This window comes from Crocuta crocuta, unplaced genomic scaffold (assembly GCF_008692635.1).
Source record: "Crocuta crocuta isolate KB4526 unplaced genomic scaffold, BGI_CrCroc_1.0 scaffold130, whole genome shotgun sequence".
NCBI lineage: Eukaryota > Metazoa > Chordata > Mammalia > Carnivora > Hyaenidae > Crocuta > Crocuta crocuta.
Window position 1 is genome coordinate 6497734 of NW_027527920.1, and position 21089 is coordinate 6518822.

Below are 21089 nucleotides of genomic sequence, written 5' to 3' on the forward strand. Positions count from 1 at the left end.
CTGCTGCAAATAATCAAGCATGACCACTGACATCCACAAGATTGAGTTTTAGGAACCATTAAATGAGCTCACCCTCGTGGGAAGCTTCCTGCTCAGGCTGGTCTAAAGGTAATTATTCAGCAATTCCTACCTGTGGTTTTACCTTGTCCCTATATAGTGTTTGAATTTCATATGCTGGTGAGGTCAATTTCTTTTTCCTCAGGAAAAGTCCAGCTACACATGTTTGATCCAGGACTTAAATTACAATGTTAATATACACACTTCACCAGCTTCTATGTACAGAAGTGCTGATTAAAAGCAATCGTAGATTAAAGGTAGATCATAAACTATATGAAACAAAAGCAAAAGACGAAAATCCAAGGGAGAATAATAACTCTTTACGGATTCCAAAATGAAAGGAATGATTCCTCTTTTCATAGGTAAGGGGCTGACAATGAGACATCTGAACTACATCCACACACCATTCAAGGGCAAGAACCTGGCAGGTCCGTGTCCTGAAAAATCAACAAGCCATAACACCATCAAGTCAGACTCCGAGAACTCACTGAAATCCAAAGACCACATCGTCACACTGTATGTCCTCCTGATGTTCACTCGACTGTTAGTTAAAATAATTACCACCATTTGCCACCTGCGCTGCGAGCTACAGATAAGGGGAAAGACGGAACTTCCAGGGGCTGCGCCGTGTAGGAGCGGCGGTGGTAGTTGCTTACGCATTTTGATAAAGAAATTCAAAGGCTGTGTGGGCTGTGACTCAAAGGCTGAAAATTATATGTGAAATTGTGCCATACCTGGTTCCAAACAATAAACTTGGGGAAAAGGGAATTTAAAGCGGGGTAAAGAAGATAGCACATCAGTTTAAAATTAGTCAATATGAGAGGAACAAAGAGAGGGAGACGGGGAGGGAAGAAGGGGGAGGAAGTGAGAAAAAAAATAGAACTACATACTGTGAAATGAACAAGTTCGGTTAGAATGTTCATCAGGATTTGGAAAATCATAATGCCATCTGCTACTCTGGACCTCAGAACATCAGGGATCTCGTGGGCCCAGACGCTTCCATTTCCAGGAGGAAGGAAGGAACTTAGACTCCCTGGAACGCTGCCTCCGTTCTGGAATGGAGGCAACACCCCAGCCGATCGGTTTGGAATCTCTTTTGAGAACATTTGCACTGTTCACATACGCGTTTTCCCTGGTTTAGGGAAAATGAACGGCAGGCAAAATGATTACAGCAACTCGGCAGTGAGGCGGAGCAGTGCCCCAGCCTGAGCTGCTGGGTAACTGACCCTGGCATCCAACTTGGGCTCAGGGTGTGTAGGACCCATCATGGTGGATTAAATGAGCATTGTCCTACGGCTGGATAAGACTTCACAATAGAGCAACACATGTTAAATGACAGCAGCCAAAATTGGCCCCACCAGGCAACTGCCCATTCACAGAACGCTATTCATACGCTTCCACCACCAAGAAATTAATTCATTAATAATACATCAGGCTTCATGGACAATTCAAAGAAAACCACACAAGGCTACTTGTTCGGTGACTGTCTAAAGATGCAGGATTTTTCCTGGCTAAAAACAAACAAACAAAACCCAAATCTGATTGACTTACTGAAATCTAAATCACATGGATGTTTATGCTAATATTTTGGTTAGTGAAAAAGAAGAAATGGTGAAAGTCTATCCACTGAATTCACTCAGTGCCACTAGGAAATAATAAAAACACAGATCATTTTTTTTCAGCAGTAGCTAATAAAATCTGAGTTGATAAAACTATTTAGAATTTATTTTTTCCCATTTAGGTGACTTTGTATATCCTTCAGACGATCAGGAAAAATTTTTTGCTTTTAACTTGTTTCTTCTGTTACATTTTTTAAACTCACTTCTTTCTTTCTCCTCCCCCCCGACAACTCATAAATATGAATTAAATATAATTATCAATGAACAGAACATTAACTTTTGGATTACTGCTGTGTTTTGGTGGAATGTTAATGTCATTTCTAAAGAAACAGTTATTACCAATAGAAAAAGTAATTACTAAAGGAATCATGGCCTTAATGCTAACCTATTTTCGATCTTCAAACCAGCCAAACTGCATTAATTTAAACACACTGGACTTTTCAAAGGAGGCATTAGATTTCTAAAGGCTGCCGTACATAAAAGAGAAGTATCAGTTTTCAGGGTCCCAATTATATGTTCCCAACACTATGGGACACAGGTCTAGTTAGCAATATCATTGGAGGACAAGACTATTGTGTACCCCCTTCCCCACCTTGTATTAACTTACTAAGTTTCTAATTCCTCAGTCATGGACTCATACAAATTATAACCATCATGGAATTGCATATCAACACCCATTTACTGGAGTGGTCAGAGTGTTAGCACGTGGACAGAAGCTCAGGGCCTGCACAGGACGTCAGAAAGCTCAGGCCAGCAATTCTTGTCTCACTGCAAACCAAGGCCGTTACGTGTTCTAAAGTGAACAGGCTCACCTTTCCTGCTGGGAGCAGGGGGGATTGAGGATGTTCCTTTTACTTTTTACCAACTTCAGAAGCCCAAATTATGGCAAAGCCCCCTCCCTAGGCAAAAGAGTGAATGGATATTATCTCCTCTGGGGTTGGTTAATACCCCTTTCTGAATTCCAGGGAGGTTTTCTTAGGTGACCATTTTCACCCCCACCCGCTGCCCCCAGAGAGCACCTGCTGCGTTCAGAGCCCAGCAGCTCCTCAGTGAACCAGCCCTCAGTGACCTGTTGGGGAATGGGTGATTCTGCATGGATGAATCTTTTTAAGATAATGGAGCGTTTAAGAGTCAACCCTTCTGTACATATACATCTTTCTAAAAGGAGTCAAGCTCCTTCCTGCCGATTTAAACACATATGCAGAACAGAATTCAATTCTTTCTTAAAGACCTGGAGTCATTCTTACAGACAGCAAAACCGAACTGGGTCGCAATAGATCTGTGCCATTGGGGCATGTCCGCAATGCTTTCTAATTGTTTTCTTTTATAGCTCTTAAAATAACCTCTCCTTTTGATGCCAGAATGTTCAGCTACCACTTTTCCCTTCCGTCAAGGTCAGTTATAGCGTAGTAAATGGAAAGAGCCATACCCTTTGACTGTCACTCAGTTTCCTCACCTGTAAAACGGAGTGCTAAGGGAAAGCACCATGTTTCCTTGGGGGAAACATTCCATAAATCAGAGGTTAAGGCTAGACTTTAGATAAAAGGCCACATATATTAGTTAAGTGCCTTCTCATCCTATACTCTCTTACTTTTTGGATTGTTCTTCTGAAGTCTTGAGAAGACAAGTTATACGTTCTTGTAATTATGTACACATTTCATTCAACAAATATTCCTAAGTGACCCCTGTACTTTAGGTGCAGCAGTATGAAGACAGAAATGAGTACTTACTGTCCAGGTGATAAAACTACTTATAACTGGGTCCAGAGCAGGAATTAATAGGGTTTGGAATGAGGTGTGCGGTGCCGTCCTATGAAGAGAATGCCGATCATCCTCTTTCCACGAACATGCCTTTCTCTCTGTGTGACTCATGCCAGGGAGGGCCTAGCTGCCCAAGCTGCATGCTTCATCCCTGACCCCACTTCCCCACTCTCCCCTACATCCAGTTACTCACCAAAGTCTGTTTATCCTGTCTCCTAAATACTCTTCAAACATGCTAAGGCTAATTAAAGCCCTCATGATCTCTGATCAGAACTATAGCTTCCTAAGGGCCCTTCCCAAACCACCTTCCACACCCTGTCAGTGATTTTTCTGAAACACAAATTTGGTTCCGCTGATCCAGTTTAAAGCTTTCAGTATGCGCTGCCCTGCGTCCCCACCCCCAAAATGCCTTTAGGCACAGCGTGTAAAGATACTTTGAAATGTGGCCCTGGTCTCATCTGTTGAAACTCTGCCAAGCACTGCAGCCATGATGAACTCCTGGTAGGGGCTTCCAGTATCTCTGAGCCTAACTTCCCCCGGCTCTGTGGGGTCCCATTCTCTGTAGAGACCTCTGGTACATTATCATCTTCTCTATCATCAGCCCTCTTGACTTCTTTTCCAGCACCGTGTCCACGCTTGTAGTTCTATAGGTGCAAACATCATTAAAAACCTTATCGTAAATACCCATTGATGTGGGTGGTTAAAAAAAGGGCCAGTGTGCTCCTGAGAGCTCAGGCCATCAAGTCTCCTACAACTTACACTACCCGCAGTTGAAAGTGATCTGTTTAGATATGACTGTTTAACTGGTCTGCTGTCCTGATGAGAGGAGAAAATTTTTAATTGTGGCAACTGCATCCCTAACCCCAATACCGAGCTCCGGGATTAGTACAGCTTTATAGGATGACTATTTGGGATATAATCAATGGTTTTCATACTATAATCAATGGAACTGCAAGAATTTTCATGTGGGTGCCAAGCGTGGGTAGAGACAGGGTGGAGATTTAAGCCTGCCCACCCTCTGATCAAACCAGAATGGCTTCTAGTTCCAAAAAAAGTAAATTGTTTTGTGTGTCACAGAACACCAAGAAAGTAAAACGACAATCCACAGAATGGGAGAAAACATTTAGACCTTCATATCCAGAATACATAAAGAGCGGTTCAACTCAATAATAAGACAAATAACCCAATTTAAAAATGGAGAATAGGATTGAACAGACCTTTCTCCAAAGAAGATATTCAAAGGGCCAATAAACATATGAAAATATTCCCAGCATCATTAACTACAAGGGAAACACAAATCAGAACCATAATGAGAGACTACTTCACATCTACCAGGAAGACTATATTTAAAAAACAAAACAACAACAAAAAGACACAGAAAACAGCAAGTGCTGCAAGAATGTAGAGAAATTTGAGCCCTCATAAATTGCTGGTGGGAATAAAACATAGTGTAGCTGTTGTGAGATATTGTTTGGAAGTTCATCAAAAAGTTAAATAGAATTTTCATATGATCCAGCGATGCCACTTCTAGGTATATATCTAAGGGAGTTGAAAACATATGTCTGCATAAAAACTTGCACACAGATGTTCACAGCATCATTATTCATAGCAGCCAAACAGCAGAAACAGCCCAAATGTTCATCAATTGATAAATAAACAGAACGCGGTATACCCATACAATGGGAAATGATTTGGCCATAAATAGGAATCAAGTACTGATAAATGCTACAGCATGGAAGTACCTTGAAAACATTATATTAAATGAAAGAAACCAAACATACAAAAGCTAGATCTTATATGGTCCAATTTCTATGAAATGTCCACAATAGGAAAAAAACATAGGGACAGAAAGTAGATTAATTAGTGGTTGCCAGAGACTGGAGGGGACAGAAGAATTATGGGTGACTGCTAACAGGTACTGGGTTTCTTTGTGGAGTAAAGGCAATGTTCTGGAACTGAGCTGTAAACTTTAAAAGGGTGAAACTTTGTTATGTAATTTATTTCAACAAAAACATTTTCAAAGAGAAAAATAAGAAATGCGTTTCTCTATTATGGCGTCAGTACTTAGCTGCTGCGTTATAGGACACAGGCCCTTCTCTGCTGGATAGGATGGACCTCAGGAGTTTTGTGTAGGACTAGCCCTGCCAGAAAAAAAGTCTGTATTTTAATTTACTCCAAGGGGTATTTACAGAGCTCCTGTTTGAGCCATTATCTCTACCAGGTGTTGGGATAAATTCCCAGGCTGGATGACTTATGATCTGGTGGAAGACAAACTCGTGAACTCAATTTGATTCTGTATGCTAAAAACCATGACAAAGCTTTTGTAACCAATCTTTGTTGAATTCCACCTGGCCCTGGGCAGGGGCGTGGTCAGATGGAAGAGGTGGGAAGGTAACAGGGACAGCTTCAAAGAGGAGATGACATGTGAGCTAGGCTCTGGAGGATGCTTAGGCATGGGCAAGGTGAAGAGCGAGAGGAGGTCATTCCAAGCACGGGGAGGGGCACCAGCACAGGTGTGAAAGCGTGGAGCAAGTCTGAAGACCACTGACTGACCGAAAGTGAGGCTGAAATCAATACAGGTGAGAGACTCAAATGCTTATGGATAGGGTGAGCCCCAGAAGGCTTAAGAGGTTGAGATCTGTTATTTTTAAAAATACAGTTACACCGTGGAGGTGGAGCGATAGGAGAAACAAGGCAGAGAGAAAAGCTCAGAAGCTTCCTAATAACGTGCTTTCAAAGCAGACTCTTGCGTCTTTTCCCTCCCCCTTCCCAGTCCTCAATCTTCTCATTCCCTTCTTCACACATCCCCCTCTGCTAGAACAGAGACGTTAGCTGCTTCTTGGTGCTCCCGGTTCATGTCGAGGTGTCTGGCCGTGTGATTAACCTCCACCCTCTTCTGCCAGGCGGGCACTGCCGTTAAACACTGCTTTCATCCAGCACTGGCCATGTTTGCTGGCATTTCTAGGAAATATCAGAGGAGCTGTGTCTAAGTGAAGAGTTCTTGTGAGCTGAGGTGTTTGGTGAGGGGGACGACTGTCCCCATTCATAAGGACTCTTTTTAATGCCACTGTAATGATGGGCATGCGCCCATCAGGCAGCTAAGTAAATAGTGGAGGCTTTCGTACATCTTCATGAAAATTTATGGTGAAAGAGAGTCATAAGAACTCACGGAAGGCAAAGGCACAGACTTTTTATAAATGGAGGCCTGTAATGATGGGTTATTAGTGATGATGATGATGATGATGATGATGTTGATGATGCCAAGAGTCTGTTCCCATCCTAAGCTTTAATCATCATCAAGGACCCCAGGCCTGGGCACACCCACAGCAGCACCCCCTACCCTTCCCACTTCCTCCCCATCTCCCCCCCCCCCACNCTTTCCGGGCCACAGACCTTATAGGGAAAGCCATCACCTCCCCCACTTCTGGTCCTGAAGCACAAAAGAGCTGTGGTTTGTCTAGAACGTGTGGTTGCAGTGATTCCATTTTCGTGAAGCTATCTTTTGATACACAAACATTTTACATTTTGAGGAAGAACAATGTTTTTTCCTCACTTATGCTCTTGGGTGTCACATCCATGTTTCCTTTTAGGAGTTTCATGGTTTTAGCTCTTTCATTTGGGTCTTTGACCTCTTTTGAATTAATTTTTGTATATGATATCAGTGGGGGGGGTCCAAATTCATGCTTTTGCACATGGACATCCAACTGTCCCAGCATTGCTTGTCGAAAAATACAGTTCTTTCACCACTGAATGGTCTTGGCATCTTTGCTGGAAAACAACTGAGCATGGATATGTGGGTTTATCTCTGGATCCTCCATTCTATTCCATATGCTTGCCCTTATGCCAATACCATACCATCTTGAGTACTGTAATTTTGGAGTTTTGAAATCACAAAGTATGAATCCTCCAACTTTCTCTTTTTTCAAGACTGTTTTGGCCATTCTGGTTCCTTGCATTTCCCTATGCATTTTGGGATCAGCTCATCCATTTCTGCAAGAACCCACTGGGATTTTCACAGAGACTGACTGAATCTGTGGATCAATTTGGGGAGTGCTGCCATCGTAACAGTACGATGCATTCCATTCCCTGCACATGGGTGTCTTTCCATTTATGTAAGTCTTAAATTTCTTTCAATAATGTTTTGTGGTTTTCCAAGTCTTTTATTCTTTTCGATTCTTTTTGTGGTAACTTGAATTGCTTTGATTTCATTTTTGGGTAGTTCATCTTGGATTACATGTGTATAGAAATACAATAGATTTTTGTGTGTTCTTGTATGCTACAACCCCATTGAACTCATTTATCAACAGTTATTTTTGTGTGTATTTTCTAGTGTTTTCTATATAAAATATCATGTCATCTGTTAAATACAGCTTTACATCTTCCTCTTCAGCTTGGATGCCTTTTCTTTTTCTTGACTAATTTTCCTAGGTAGAATCTCTAGTACAGAGTTGAACAAAAGTGGTGAGAGTGAACATCCTGGTCTTTTCCTGATCTTAGGGTGGGAAGCTTTTAGTCTTTTACCATGAAATAAGATGTTAGCTATGGGGCTTTAGTACATGTTCTTTATCAGGCTGTCGAAGTCCCTTCTCTTTCAACTTCGTTGAGTGTTTTTTTTTTTTTTAAATCAAGAAAGGGTGGTGGATTTTTGTTAAATCCTCTTTCTGTATCTGCTCAGATGATTTTCATTTTTTAATCTACTAATCTAGTATATTATATGGACTGTTTTTCATTGGGCCAACCCTGTATTTTTGGGATAAATCCCACTTGGTCATGATATATAATTCTTTTTATATGCTGCTGGATTTAGTTTGCTGGTATTTTCTTGAGCATTTTTACATCTATATTGATTACAGAAATTGATCTACAGTTTTCTTGTGAAGTCTGTTTAGCTTTGTTATCAGGACACTACTGGTCTCATAGAAGAAGCTAGGAAGTATTCCCTTCTCTTCTAATTTTTAAAGAGTTTGAGTAGGATTGGTGTTAAATCTTTAAACATTTGTTAGAATTCATGACAAACTCATGAAACCATATGGTCCTGGGCTTTCCTTTGTGGGAAGTTTTAAAAAAAAAATCTTATTTACTGTTATGTCTACTCAGATTCTGTATTTCTGGAGTCAGTATTGGAAGTTTGTGTTGTCCTAGGCATTTCATCCAGGTTATCCAATTTGCTGGCCCATGATTGTTCATGTCATTTTATTTTTTTACCTGAGAGGGAGAGAGAGAAGGAGAGGGAGGGAGGGAGAGGGAGAGGGAGAGAGAGAACACAAGTGGGGAGAAGGGGCAGAGAGACAGACAATCTTAAGCAGGCTCCACACTCAGCATGGAGCCCGATGCAGGGCTTGATCTCATGGTCCCGGGATTATGACCTGAGGGATTATGACCTGAGCTGAAATCAAGAGTCAGACATTCAACTGACTGAGCCACCTAGGTGCCCCCTTTTCATTTTCTTACAGACTTTTTAATTCTGTAAGGTTGGTAGTAAGGAGCCTCCTTATATTCTTGATTTTAGATCTTTGAGTCTTCTCTCTCTCTCTCTCTTTGGTCAGTCCAGCTAAAGGTTTGCCAACTTATCTTTTCAAAGAAGCAACTTCTGGTTTCATTAGTTTTCTCTATTTTTTTTTTTATTATCTATTTTGTTTATTTTCACTCTAATTTTATTTCCTCCCTTCTGCTTGCTTTGAGTATAGTTCACTCTTCTTTTTCTAGTTTCTTACAGTAGAAAGTTAGGTTATTGATTTGAGATCTTTCTTCCTTTCTAATGCAGGCACTGATAGCTAAAAATTTCCCTGTGAACATTGCTTGTGCTGCATTCCATGAGTTTGAGAATGCTGTGTTTTCATTTTTGCTCATCTCAAAGTATTTTCTATTTTCCCATGGGATTTATTCTTTGTCTCATTGGTTTGGGCAGAGTATTGATTCCATGTATTTGTGAATTCTCCCAATTTCCTTCTGTTACTGATGACTTCTGCTTTCTACCTCCCTAGGCCCCTTGGTTCCTTGGCTGGCTGTCCATTTGGTATCCACACTACGTCTACACCAGTGTACTCTATCAAAGCCCTACTCTGTGTTCATCTTCAGAAAGCATTCATGGAGAAAGCAGAAGAGATAAACTCTCCATCAGACCCACCCAGGTACATAGATACACAGAGATAGTACATAGGCTATGTTATGCCATTCCTAAGACCAAATCCTCTTTCTTTTCTATTCACATGAGGGAAGAACAATCAGCATATCTCAGAATTATTCAGCTAGTACCTTCAACAATCAAGCCTCTTGTTTGTCTTCATACCTGGTCCAATAATGAACACTAAAAGTTTGTGCTTCTATTTCAGAATACAAATTTTGGAATTTCCCAAATCTTGTGGTTCTTTAAAAATTTTATTATTTGAGTATAGTTAACACACACAATGTTGCATTAGGTTCAGGTGTACAACACAGTGATTTGACAACTCTCTATGTTCTGCTGTGTTTATCCCAAGTGTAGCTACCACCTGTCACCATACAATGCTATCACAGGCCCACTGACTATATTCCCGATGCTGCAGCTTCCATCTCTGACACTTATTCATTCTATACCTGGAGGCCTGTACCTCCCACTGCTCTTCACCCATTTTGCCTGCTCCTGCCTCAATCTCTGGCAACTAGTTTGTTCTCTGTATCAATGAGTCTGTCTCTGCTTTTCTTTCTTTCCTTTTTTTTAAAGATTCCACATATAAGTGAAATCATACAGTATTTGTCTTTCTCTGCCTGACTTATTTCATTTAGCATGATACCCTCTAGGTCCATCCATGTTGTCACAAATGGCAAGATCTCATTCTTTTCTTATGGCTGAGTAATATTCCTGTGTTTGTGTGTGTGTGTGTGTGTGTGTGCGCGCGCGCACACGCACGTACACATCTCCTTCACCTATTTATCAATGGACACTTGGGTTCTTCCATAGCTTCACTATAAGAAATAATGCTGCAATGAACACAGGGGTGCACATATCTTTTCAAGTTATTGTTTTTGTTTTCTTTCCAGTAGTGGAATTACTGGATCATGTTGTATGTTTATTTTTAAATTTCTGACGACTGCCATACTGTTTGCCACAGGGGCTGCACCAAGTTACATTCCCACCAACAGTGCATGAAGGTTCCCTTTTCTCCACATCCTCGCCCAGACTTATTATTTCTTGTCTTTTCAAGTCCAGCCATTCTGACAGGTGTGAGGTGACAGCTCATTGTGGTTCTGATTTGCATCTCCCTGATGATGAGTGATGTTGAGCATCTTTTCATGTGTCTATTGGCCTTGCAGTTCTAAAAAATCCATCATTTTATGGTAAAAGATATTTCTGATCAGGTATAAGCACAACTTAAAAGAATTCACTTTTTTACTAGTGAAGTAAATAAACAGAAGTCTAAACCAGGGATTTGCTAATTGTCTTCCTGAGTACCTACAGATGTTAGGTAGGAATTTATTTTGAGCTGTAATATGTTTGAAACACACACACACACATATATATATATAACTGAAAGTAATAATCCATTTATCTGGTTGTCATATTTTAGAAAACCCGAACATTTGAAACACATCTGTGAACTTAAAAATGATTCATGAGAAGGGTTTCCGCCTAACATTTACTTTTTCTTTTCCGACCTGGGGAGTGAGTCCTATTCCTCCTGTCTGAGACCTGGCTGAAATGCCACCTCCCCTGAGGGGCCTCTTCTAATTGCCCCCAGGACAAGCCCCCCATCTCTGGTTCTACAGATGCACCCTACACGGAGCCACACTATTCACTTCTGTGCCCATATCTTTTCCAAGGCTGTGAATTACTTAGGGGCAGAGGCTCAAGGGTGATGCCCTCTCTTCCGTCTTTGTGGTTGCCTGCACCCCAGTCCTCTGATGGCCTCCGCTAGTTGACTCCAGCCAGCCGGGGCTTCAGTGACCCTGATATCATTGCCGTGATGGTACCTGCTGCATCACCGTTGTGGCCGGCCCTTTGTTGCCAGCCAAAAGCAGGAACCCTAGGCACCGGGGAGAGTGTAAGATGGCTACGTTGCTTCCGGAGTCCCAGCACATCGTATTGGTGCAGGATGTGGGACTGTGCTTCTGCCTTTCTACTGTGACTTACACACCTAGTCTGCAGCTGGCCTGGGTGTGTTGCCTAGAAGCCCTGTTCTCTCTAGGCTTGGAGGCTGTCCTCACCATGGCCTGCTCAGCTTGGGCTCTCAAACAGCAGGAACTTTGATAAGTATCTGCTGAATGAATGCACACCAGCCCGCCCATTTGACTTCATTAAAGAGGGGCGCAAGTCTCTATCTTCCTTCTCAGAGGAGCTCTGACCTTACACATGCCACTTGGGTTTCTGATTTGATTTGGTACCTGCTAGTTTTACCGGGGTCACTGTCAGGAGTGCAAAGACTGAAGACAGATGGTCAGATGATGGGGGCAGCAGGTGGTCGGTGTCGAGAATGAAGAGTGACCAAAGAAAGCAGAGATGATCATAAGGGAGAACACAGGAAACCAAGCAGAGCAGCAGAGCCGTGTAAGGCTATTTAGCCTGGGAACAAATGGCTCTACACACCTCGAGAGGCCAGGCGCATGACTGAGGGCCAAGGCCAAACACAGGCAAATAGGTTGGTCAAATTCAGTGGAAGAATAAGGTAAGCCCCGCACAATTTTATAGCCCTAGAGGGCATCAATACATCAAAGTTTAGTTCGGTATCATGTTCAAAACAAGGGCCTGAGTCATCAAGAAAAGGTTAAATGATATTCATTACACACTGTCAACAGGCTGCCAAGAGCAAATACATTTTAGAAACACTTCTTTCTAAAAATGAAAATTTCTCATTGATGTCAGAGCTTCAAGTGGTAAATCTCAGTTACCGAGACAATAGGGCCCATCTTACTCCCCAAAGATATCAGATGGCTAAGGCCTCATGGCATACACAGAGATTCCTATCACTTAACAATTAATCAAGCACTTCACATCACAGGCATTTGGGGGCTGGAGAGGGCCCGATTACCTAAGCATTTTAAAGTAAGAAGTTCTTTTGAGAGAAGTGAGTCTGAGGCATCGATACTATCATTAGGATGGCATTCGTACTCTGAGTTAGCCAGGTCCATGCCAGATAAACTCTACCCACCAAAATTAAACTGGATTGCCCTCATTTCTGACTGCAGCTTGCTTAGTCTCTTGTTGCGTTGACTATCCTTCTGGGCCCTGATCTGCAGCCCAGCTTTCACATTCAGGACTCTTACTCCTGTTTAACTTTCGGTGTCTTAGATGGACATCTGGTAGCTGGCTCTGGCTTTGTTCCATGATTCTACGTCCTGACTCCCAGAGTGGCTCTGACATTCACTGCTGGCCATTCTAGGCCTGGCTCCTGCCCACCTGGTCTTGTTTAATGACCTCTTCACTGTTTACCATGCCACGCTGGGAGGGTGAGCTGCATCCACACAATAATGAAGTATGTGGCTTTACTTAGCTCTTTTGTACCTGACTCTAAATACATTCATCTTGTTTGAACTAGGCTCCCTTCGGGGTGATACTTTTTGTTCTGACTTGTCTCTAACAGCAACAGTACACACTATCATTGGATACACATCTCACAGTGGGGCATACACCACACCCAAGGAGTAAAATGGCTCAAATCCTAGCTGGCTATATATTCACGCAGGAAAAGAAGCCCTAAAAGTCAGGTACAAGTGAAGACAGATAGCTAATAGGCCTCTGGGATTTAAAAGGGCAGATTTAATCCTGAAAGACATTATAGAAAAGGTTCTCAAACCTTAATGTGCAGGGTTACCTGGGAAGCTGGTCAAATGTAGATTCCTGGGCTCCACCCCTGGAAAGTCTAATCCAGTGATCGGGGTCCAAGAATCTGCATTTTTAACCAGAGCCTCAGGCAATTCTGATGCAGTTAGTCCTGAGATCACCCTCTGAGAAACACTGTACAGAGCAATGGGAAATCTGACAAATACAGGACAACTATAGTAATTAACACCTCCCTCCCCCTCACCCCTTGCCCACTATCCTTTCTTTCTTAAAAGCTAGGATGCACTTTGCATAAGGCAAGTCAATTGGCCAATACTTTCCTAATACTCATCATTGAACATCAGCTCAGTTCCAAGATCAATTTATGTTTGTTTTAGTAAATACAACATAAATTCCCCAAGTTTCCATAAGAAGATATTTTTAATATGTCTTTTGAATAAGTGGGAATAGGTGTCAAAATTGTATTTTTCTCTCAACTGAGGAAGAAATGCTATGAAGAAAAACATACCATTTAAGTCCCATGCGACTGTCTTTCCCACATACCATCCCTCCTTAGAACATCTCTTTAGGACAATTGCAGAATTCTCAGGATTTTGCCCAAACCCAGCAAGTGAAGTATTTTAAATATAACAGTGATCACTACTACTCTAATAAGGAATGAAAGTATCTGTTTGATTCAGAAAAACTTCAAATTAGCTCACCAGCAATGCATACATTGCTGGTGAGGAGTATCTGTACCTGAACGTCCGGATGGCCGGCAGCCTGGCTGGCCAAGAGCAGTGGAGTCCAGAGAGCTGAGCAGGCTGTGAAGTTGCCTGGGTGGGCCAGGTTTCCCTGGGCGTGCCCCTAAGCAACCCTGGAGAGGGGACCCTCAGGAAAATCCGTTTAATTGGGAGGATTCTGATGGGGATAGGATGCTTTTGGAATCTAAGATGACAGAAGATATTGATGAGCTATTAGATCCAGGGGGCCTGTCTGATATTTGAGATAATGGGACCTCCATTTGTTTCAGGACGATGCCTTCATTTTTGCACTAACATGGTTTATGGCTTGCAGGGGATATATGGACTGACGGATGCAGCCATTAAGGATGTTAGAACCGCATTCTTACTATTATTGTGATATGCGCGCGCGTTTGTTTTTTTCCTAGGAGGATCTTTATTTTTTCCCCCAAATCTCATAACTGGTTATACAGATGTTTAATTGAGAGGAATAATTATGAATTACGATTTGTTTTTTTCTTTCAAACTTTCCAATCTGAGTCATTTATCGCTTTCATTTCAAGTGTTTTAAATATTGTAAAATTAAAGTTTAAAAAATAAACATTGCCGGTAGGCAAGCCCAGGCCCAGAAAAAGTCAGTTTTTAAAAACATTAATGCTTTCTTAATTGAGAGCGTTGGTGTCCTACAGGCCCTGTGTTCTGCTAGTTTACAGAAAAACAGACTTTAAATTCAGAAGAAGGAGTCGAAAAAGTAGACTGAGAAAGAAATGCCGGTAGATTAACTCCATGAAGGCGAAGGGAGAATGGAACACGATGGGTAAGGGTGATCAGAGGTAGGGAAGGACTTAAAATGTGCGGGTTCTAGTTAAGAGAGGAAGAAGTCAGGAGTGTATTCTGGGGAAAATGCCTAATTAGGAAATTAGGAAATTAGAGCTGCACTGTTGACCCGAAGCATTGGAACATTTTTATCACCCCGTTATGCTTTGGGTAAATAAAGCAAGGGAGACAAATTTTATCCAGCTTATGTTTGTTGTTCGACTCTGACCCTTGCCTACTGGAATGACTTGAAATATCTGCTATGGAAAAAAAAAAATGAGACCACTTTAATTTCCGGCTCCATCCCCATCTGGCCGGGGAGAAGAGGACGAATTGATATTATCCTGTTTTGTCTTCAGGGCTTCTGATACCCCTGAGGACTGGCCCATGGGACAGTCTGTTTGGGGAGGGATTCCGGGCCAGAATCAGAAGAGTGGGACCCAGGACAAGGCCAGTCCACGTAACACAGCTCAGAGCCATACAACACAACTTGCTCCGAGGATGTTGGGCACTGTGCTTCATTAGGAAACAAAATATAAGCTTTCCACACCATTAGGAATGACTTTAGGAGTGAAAGCACATAAGACGATGCCTCACCTCATCAACAATGCACTGCAGAAGCTGGAGAGGCTGCAACGGGAAAGAAGAGAGGAAAAAGTATTAGCCTCTGTGCAATGTCTTTACAGTGGAGTGGAAAGAAAAAATCATTAATGCAATAAAATATAGCAAGATTAATCAACAACAGCAAACTCTTATAAAAACATGGATGCTCAGGATGTTCTATTATTTCTAATGGTACCTAATCTAATACAGGCAGTTAAAGGTTTGCATTTTCTTCAAAATGCAATTTGCTAAGTTTAAAACAAGGCATTCAAGCATGCAAAGGAAGCAGCCATCAGGAAAAAGAAAAGTGAATTTTTTTCTGAACTCATAAAGCTTACCATTAAAGATCCCTGGTTTTTCTGAATCTGAAAAAAGGCAATATGTAATTAGCATGTCATAATCAAAATGACTCACTTGGACACATTATGATCACTGAGAGAAAATTATTGCATTGCTGGTGGCAATTTGTGGGCATGTGTTAACACAATTTACATAATGAAAATACACAAATGTTAATAGCTCGCTTCTCATTTATAGGCGAAAGTCAGCAGAATGTTAATTTCACACAACACTTTTTAGTACCCTCCAGGTTGTATTAGAATAGGGAGAAAAACCATAATCCATTTCAAAAGGCTGTTTACGATTCAGATATAAATAATGTTTTATATTGCTAGATTGTGAACACTGGGCTTAATGTTGCAATCATTGCTAATGTTATGAAGCTCACTCTTTTTAAATTAAAAACCGATTTATTTAAAATTGAAATTAAATCATAGTCAGAAATTAGAATTTTGGATTCCTGCCAGTGTCTGCTCACCATCCCCTATTTTTTGAAGAAAACTTTAATTATGTGGTTGAAGTATTTGTCTTTAACTCAGGAGTGGGGTGAAGACACCACCTTTTCCAAAATTCCTTCAGCCTGTTTCCTGGGAAGCAATGCTCTCTGGGAAAATCAAGTGCATGCAAGTTTTACACTGTTTTTCAGGGAATAAAAAGCAGAGGCAAGTAAATGCCTGCTCCTAGGCAACATTCTGAAGGCAGGCTGTTCACACATCTAAACACCGATAAGCCACATCTCTTAGAAAGTTACTAAAATGTGACACCAAATTAATAACACATCCAGTTAGTAGCTGAAATACTAAATACTTCAATCCCCCACCCCCACACAAATGACTGGAGTTACTATTAACTCAAGGCAAATAAAGTCCCAGGCACTAAATTTCCTAAGAAGGAAAATTTCAGGAACTAAATATGATTATTGATGGGTCAATTGCTGGCTGAGACACCTGAGCTCCAACCAGCTAGTAACATATAGGGAAAATTGTAAAAGGACAGCTGACCACTGAACAATGCAGGAGTTAGGGATGCCGGCCCTTGTGCAGTTGAAAATCCATATATAACTTTTGACTCTCCAGATACAATCAGCTTCCTGTTGCCCAAAATCGTTACCAATAACAAACAATAACAAATAGTCGATTAACACCTATTTTGCATGGTATATGTATTATATGCTATCTTCTTTTAGGAATGTAATATAGAGAAAAGAGAGTTGAGAAAATTATTAAGAAAATCATAAGGAAGGGGTGCCTGGGTGGCTCAGCCGGTTGAGTGTCCAACTCAGTCTCAGCTCTGGTCTGGATCTCAGGCTTGTGAGCTCAAGTCCTGCACTTGGCTTCATTAAAAAAAAAAAAAAAATCATAAGGAAGAGAAAATAGATTTACAGTTCTGCACTGCATTTATAAAAAAAGTCTGCATATAAGTAGCTCCACACAGCTCAAACCCATGTTGTTCAAGAGTCAACTGTCTTTTTTAAATTAATGTTGATGGTGTTTTAAGAAGTTCTTCCATGTGTATCTGATCGGCACAAGCACCCTGAGGTTGGCAAGGATGGTCATTTCTATCCTCTGAAGGGAAAACTGGACCTCCCAGAGGACAGGGCAGCGGCAAGGGCAGGGCCAAGGCCACGGGGACAGGCTGTAGCACTGTGGCTTCTCCCGTGCTCTTCCCCCCACCCCCCAATATCTACCTATGGTCACAGCATGATTTCAAAACAACTGGATCTGTATAGATAGACTTGTATATACTTGTATAAATATACTTGTAGATATATTTGTATAAATCTACTTGGTGTGTAAAGTTGGCAAATAATCAGTTTTGGCAGGTGGGTTCCTCTCAACTAGACTGCACGCATCTCAAGGGCAGAAACTATGTTTTTGCATTTCTTTTGCATCCACAGGGCTTCTCAGAAGACCCTTCACCAGTGCTTGAGTGTTTTAAAAAGCACTTTCCCATGTATTATCTGAACATGGCCCCCACTCATCCCTGCTCTCCCCAGTCACCACTCCCTGAAACCTCTGTCCCAGGCTGACTGGCTCTTAGTCTCTTTGGGTAGTTCCCACTTAATGCTATGCCGAATTATTGCTCCTTCCTGTAGTCACAGAGTACTTCTGCATAATGCTCTGATGGGAAAGATTTACTTTAACAACAAAGAGAGGGATTAACTACCACCCTGGAGCGGGTAAGGGTTTTCGTAAGAAGCCATACCACTTGTCAAAACTCTTGAAAGGTCCGGGTAGCTTTCCAACAGGAGATACTTGTGGTGTTGGCTTTTATTTATTTTTTCAAGTCCACATGGAGCCTCAATCTGCACCTTCCATTCTTAGTAAGATGTATCTACTTCCACATGAGCGTTACTTGTAATGAACAAAGAATTCGAAATCCGTTTTTGGCAAAGAGAATGTTTTTCACAAATTTCCAACAGTCAGGGGGGATTACAACATTCTCTGAGGAAAGTGTGCGGCAAACATTCTAAGTGAGATGTTTCAAAATAAATTCAGGAATAAACTGTGCCACACTGTTCCCAGCAATATGTAAGCTGTCTGAAATGAGTTAAGGGAAGAACAGTTTTCCTCATGAACTAAACTCTTAAGAGGTCTCCACCTTGCCCTATTCTATGGGTTAAAGAAACCATGGTTTAAGACAAAATTTTTACTATCTTAATGCTTTGTCTTAACTACGAGGAAGGGGGAAACAGCAGTATCAGAGTCTTTTTTTATGATCTTATAACTATACCATTTTGCCCAGGTTTTTAAAGAGAGATGTTGTTACCAGGTTTTATTACACAGCTTTGATAGCTACATATTATATGAAATCACCTTCATAAATTTTGTATTAAGGTAGCAGTGCCAGTACCTGAAATTGATTCAAAATGCTTAAGATACTCAATTACTTTTTAACATTGTTACACAATGCGGTGACTTATATCTTCTATTTCACGTGAACTTGAGGACGCAACATCATTGTAATTGATTCATTTTCTCAATTAAATAAAGCTACTGTGCTTTTCTTTATATGAATGCCACACAGACCACAGAGTTAGATATATTCTTTCCTTCCTCAGTCTCAGATATATTGCCTTAAAGGTTATATTCTGTTCCTCTGTTCAATTCCACCAGAAAATTTAATGCCACAGTCATATTTTTCAAATTCTGAATTGCCATGTACTCGACTGTATTTATATTAGGCTTATTTTTCACTGCTAAACTCGTTGTTGTTTACCTTTTTCAAGATCACATTACTGTACTGGCGCAGCAGCCATAAAACAGACTGAAACAAAGTCAACCTCCAGTCACTGCGTCTGCTTTTACACACAGTTCATGAAAAAGTGAAGCCCCTAGTTTTATAGCACATTAAAAGTGGTACTAAGGGTGCTTGATATAAAATGTTCGCTTTGTGAATGCCTCTCTTTATTCTAGGTCTGTCTTCCAAATGCTGAGCTGTGAGAGCAGAGTTCAGAGGAACACAATAATATTGCTGGGGCCGGTGAACTGCCTGTACCTTGCAACATATGAAATGCTGTTTATAACTAACTCGTCCAAGTCCAGATTCCTGTTTGCACATTTTGCTGGTGTTGAATAGTCTATGTCTAACTAGTACTTTGGGACCATGAACAGAACAATAACTGTTCCAGTCATTATACTTTGCTAATCAGTCTCCAGAACTAGTAGCATTTTGATAAACTAATTAATTGAAACTCTTCTCTCTTCTGGGCATAGCCTTATNCCTTAGCTATAAGGCTTTAAGTCACATGAACAGGGGACAGTTACACCTCAGTCTGATGGAAGACAGATCCTTGTGTGTTTAAATGGGGAGGAATGATGTCATAACAGGCAGGCCTGAGTATCAGTTATGGGCTGTTACTGCAGGACCATTTATCATATATCTCCTTGCAAGGACCGTATAGTTGGCAATTGGAAAAGCTTCTATAGCATGACTAATGGCTTTGGAAAAGGATCCCAGAAAGGAAGCTCCTGATGCAAAAGTTTGCTTGTGGGGCCTCACCTATCCAGTCAAGGACTCTGGTGATTGTGCCTCTGCAGAGGTGTTCTGTACACATAGCGGGAAAGCACACTCGGCCACTAGCCCTTTTACATTATATACACAAGCAGAGTCAGACAACTCAAATGATCCACCTATGTAACTTCGAGAAGACACCAGCTATAGCTTTCATTTTCTCTTTTACTCCCTGGAATGATGGCTGGCCCTGCAGCCCTTGTCGCAGAGATTTATGTGTGACCGAGGTCAGATCTTCCAGTATCAGTTGACACATTTTCTCTTTACATATTTACTGCTTTCCAAGCTTGTGTTATTTCCTCTTAAGTGGAAGAAGGAAATATGAAATTAAATGATACGGTGGGCAATTCTGAAGAGTACCGGGAGTATGTGTGAGTGTGTGCGTGAGTGTGTGTGTGTTCCTGGCACCACAATTGAGCCTACACTGTTCATTCTATTCTTATTTTACATACATTTTAGGAACGATAGTTATTTTACAGATGTTCTTTTCAAATCAGATGCATTAAGCTTAACTCTGCCTAACATAAACCAGGATTATGGTAAACTAAGACTTTTATATTCTAAATGAAGAAGAAAGACCTAAAATTTTTTTTTTTTTTTTTTTTTTTTTAATGAGAGCAGCTGGAGAGATGATATATTTCAATCTCCTTATTTTGCTGTTAGGGAAACTGAGGCTTAGGGGGGCACAGTGCCCAAGGTCATAGATACAGCATGGGCTAGACCAGACTGCTGACTCAGGAGGCTGCTTGGTGTGGAGAAAATGCACATACACTGGAGTCAGAAAGCCCCCTTGGAATTCCAGTCAGACCCTCATGGTCTCAGAAGCTCCCTCCCTTCACTGGGCTCAGGGCTCTTGTGCATAAAGTGAGGGGATGAGCTATAGGAATCCAAAGAATGCTCCCAGGCAGAGCTTCCCATCCAGGTGCCATGTTTTTTCTTACCCACAGGAGAACTGGAGCTGGCAGTCAATCTTGTTTTATCTGGCACTGTGCGGGGTGGTAAAACTTAGGGACACACCACCTCCAATCTGTTACAACTTTGCAAAAACAAAGTGCCCAAATCTCAAAAAGGCTTCAATAAGAGAACAGAAAAATCATTTCTACAATGACCAGAAGCTAAACACACATTGCTTAGTACCAGCAACTTAAAATAAGGTTTCTTAGGGGTGCCTGGGTGGCTCAGTTGGTCAGGTGTGTCTGACTTCAGCTCAGGTCATGATCTCACAGTTCATGAGTTTGAGCCCCGTGTCCAGCTCTGTGCTGACAGCTCAGAGCCTGGAGCCTGCTTTGGATTCTGTGTCTGCCCCTCCTCTCTCTGCCCATTCTCCACTCATGCTCTGCCTCTCTCTCTCTCTCTCTCAAAAATAAACAAACATTAAAAAAATTAATAAAAAAAAGTAAGA

The 21089-nt window shown here is 41.4% G+C and overlaps 1 protein-coding gene across 3 annotated transcripts in view; it reads right to left on the bottom strand.

Moving 5' to 3' along the window:
- The window catches only part of MAP2K5 (mitogen-activated protein kinase kinase 5), a 266228-nt gene that overhangs the window by 49790 nt on the left and 195349 nt on the right, over positions 1-21089 (bottom strand). The window contains exons 18-19 of one of the 3 annotated variants that reach the window (XM_077746628.1): positions 15673-15699; positions 15329-15361 (exon numbers count right to left, since the gene is read on the bottom strand). The exons of 1 other annotated variant lie outside the window; for it this stretch is intronic. In XM_077746628.1, the coding sequence (XP_077602754.1) occupies positions 15329-15361; positions 15673-15699 (60 nt within the window). The remainder of the gene's footprint in view (positions 1-15328; positions 15362-15672; positions 15700-21089) is intronic. One more of the 3 variants, XM_077746636.1, reaches the window with a different exon arrangement.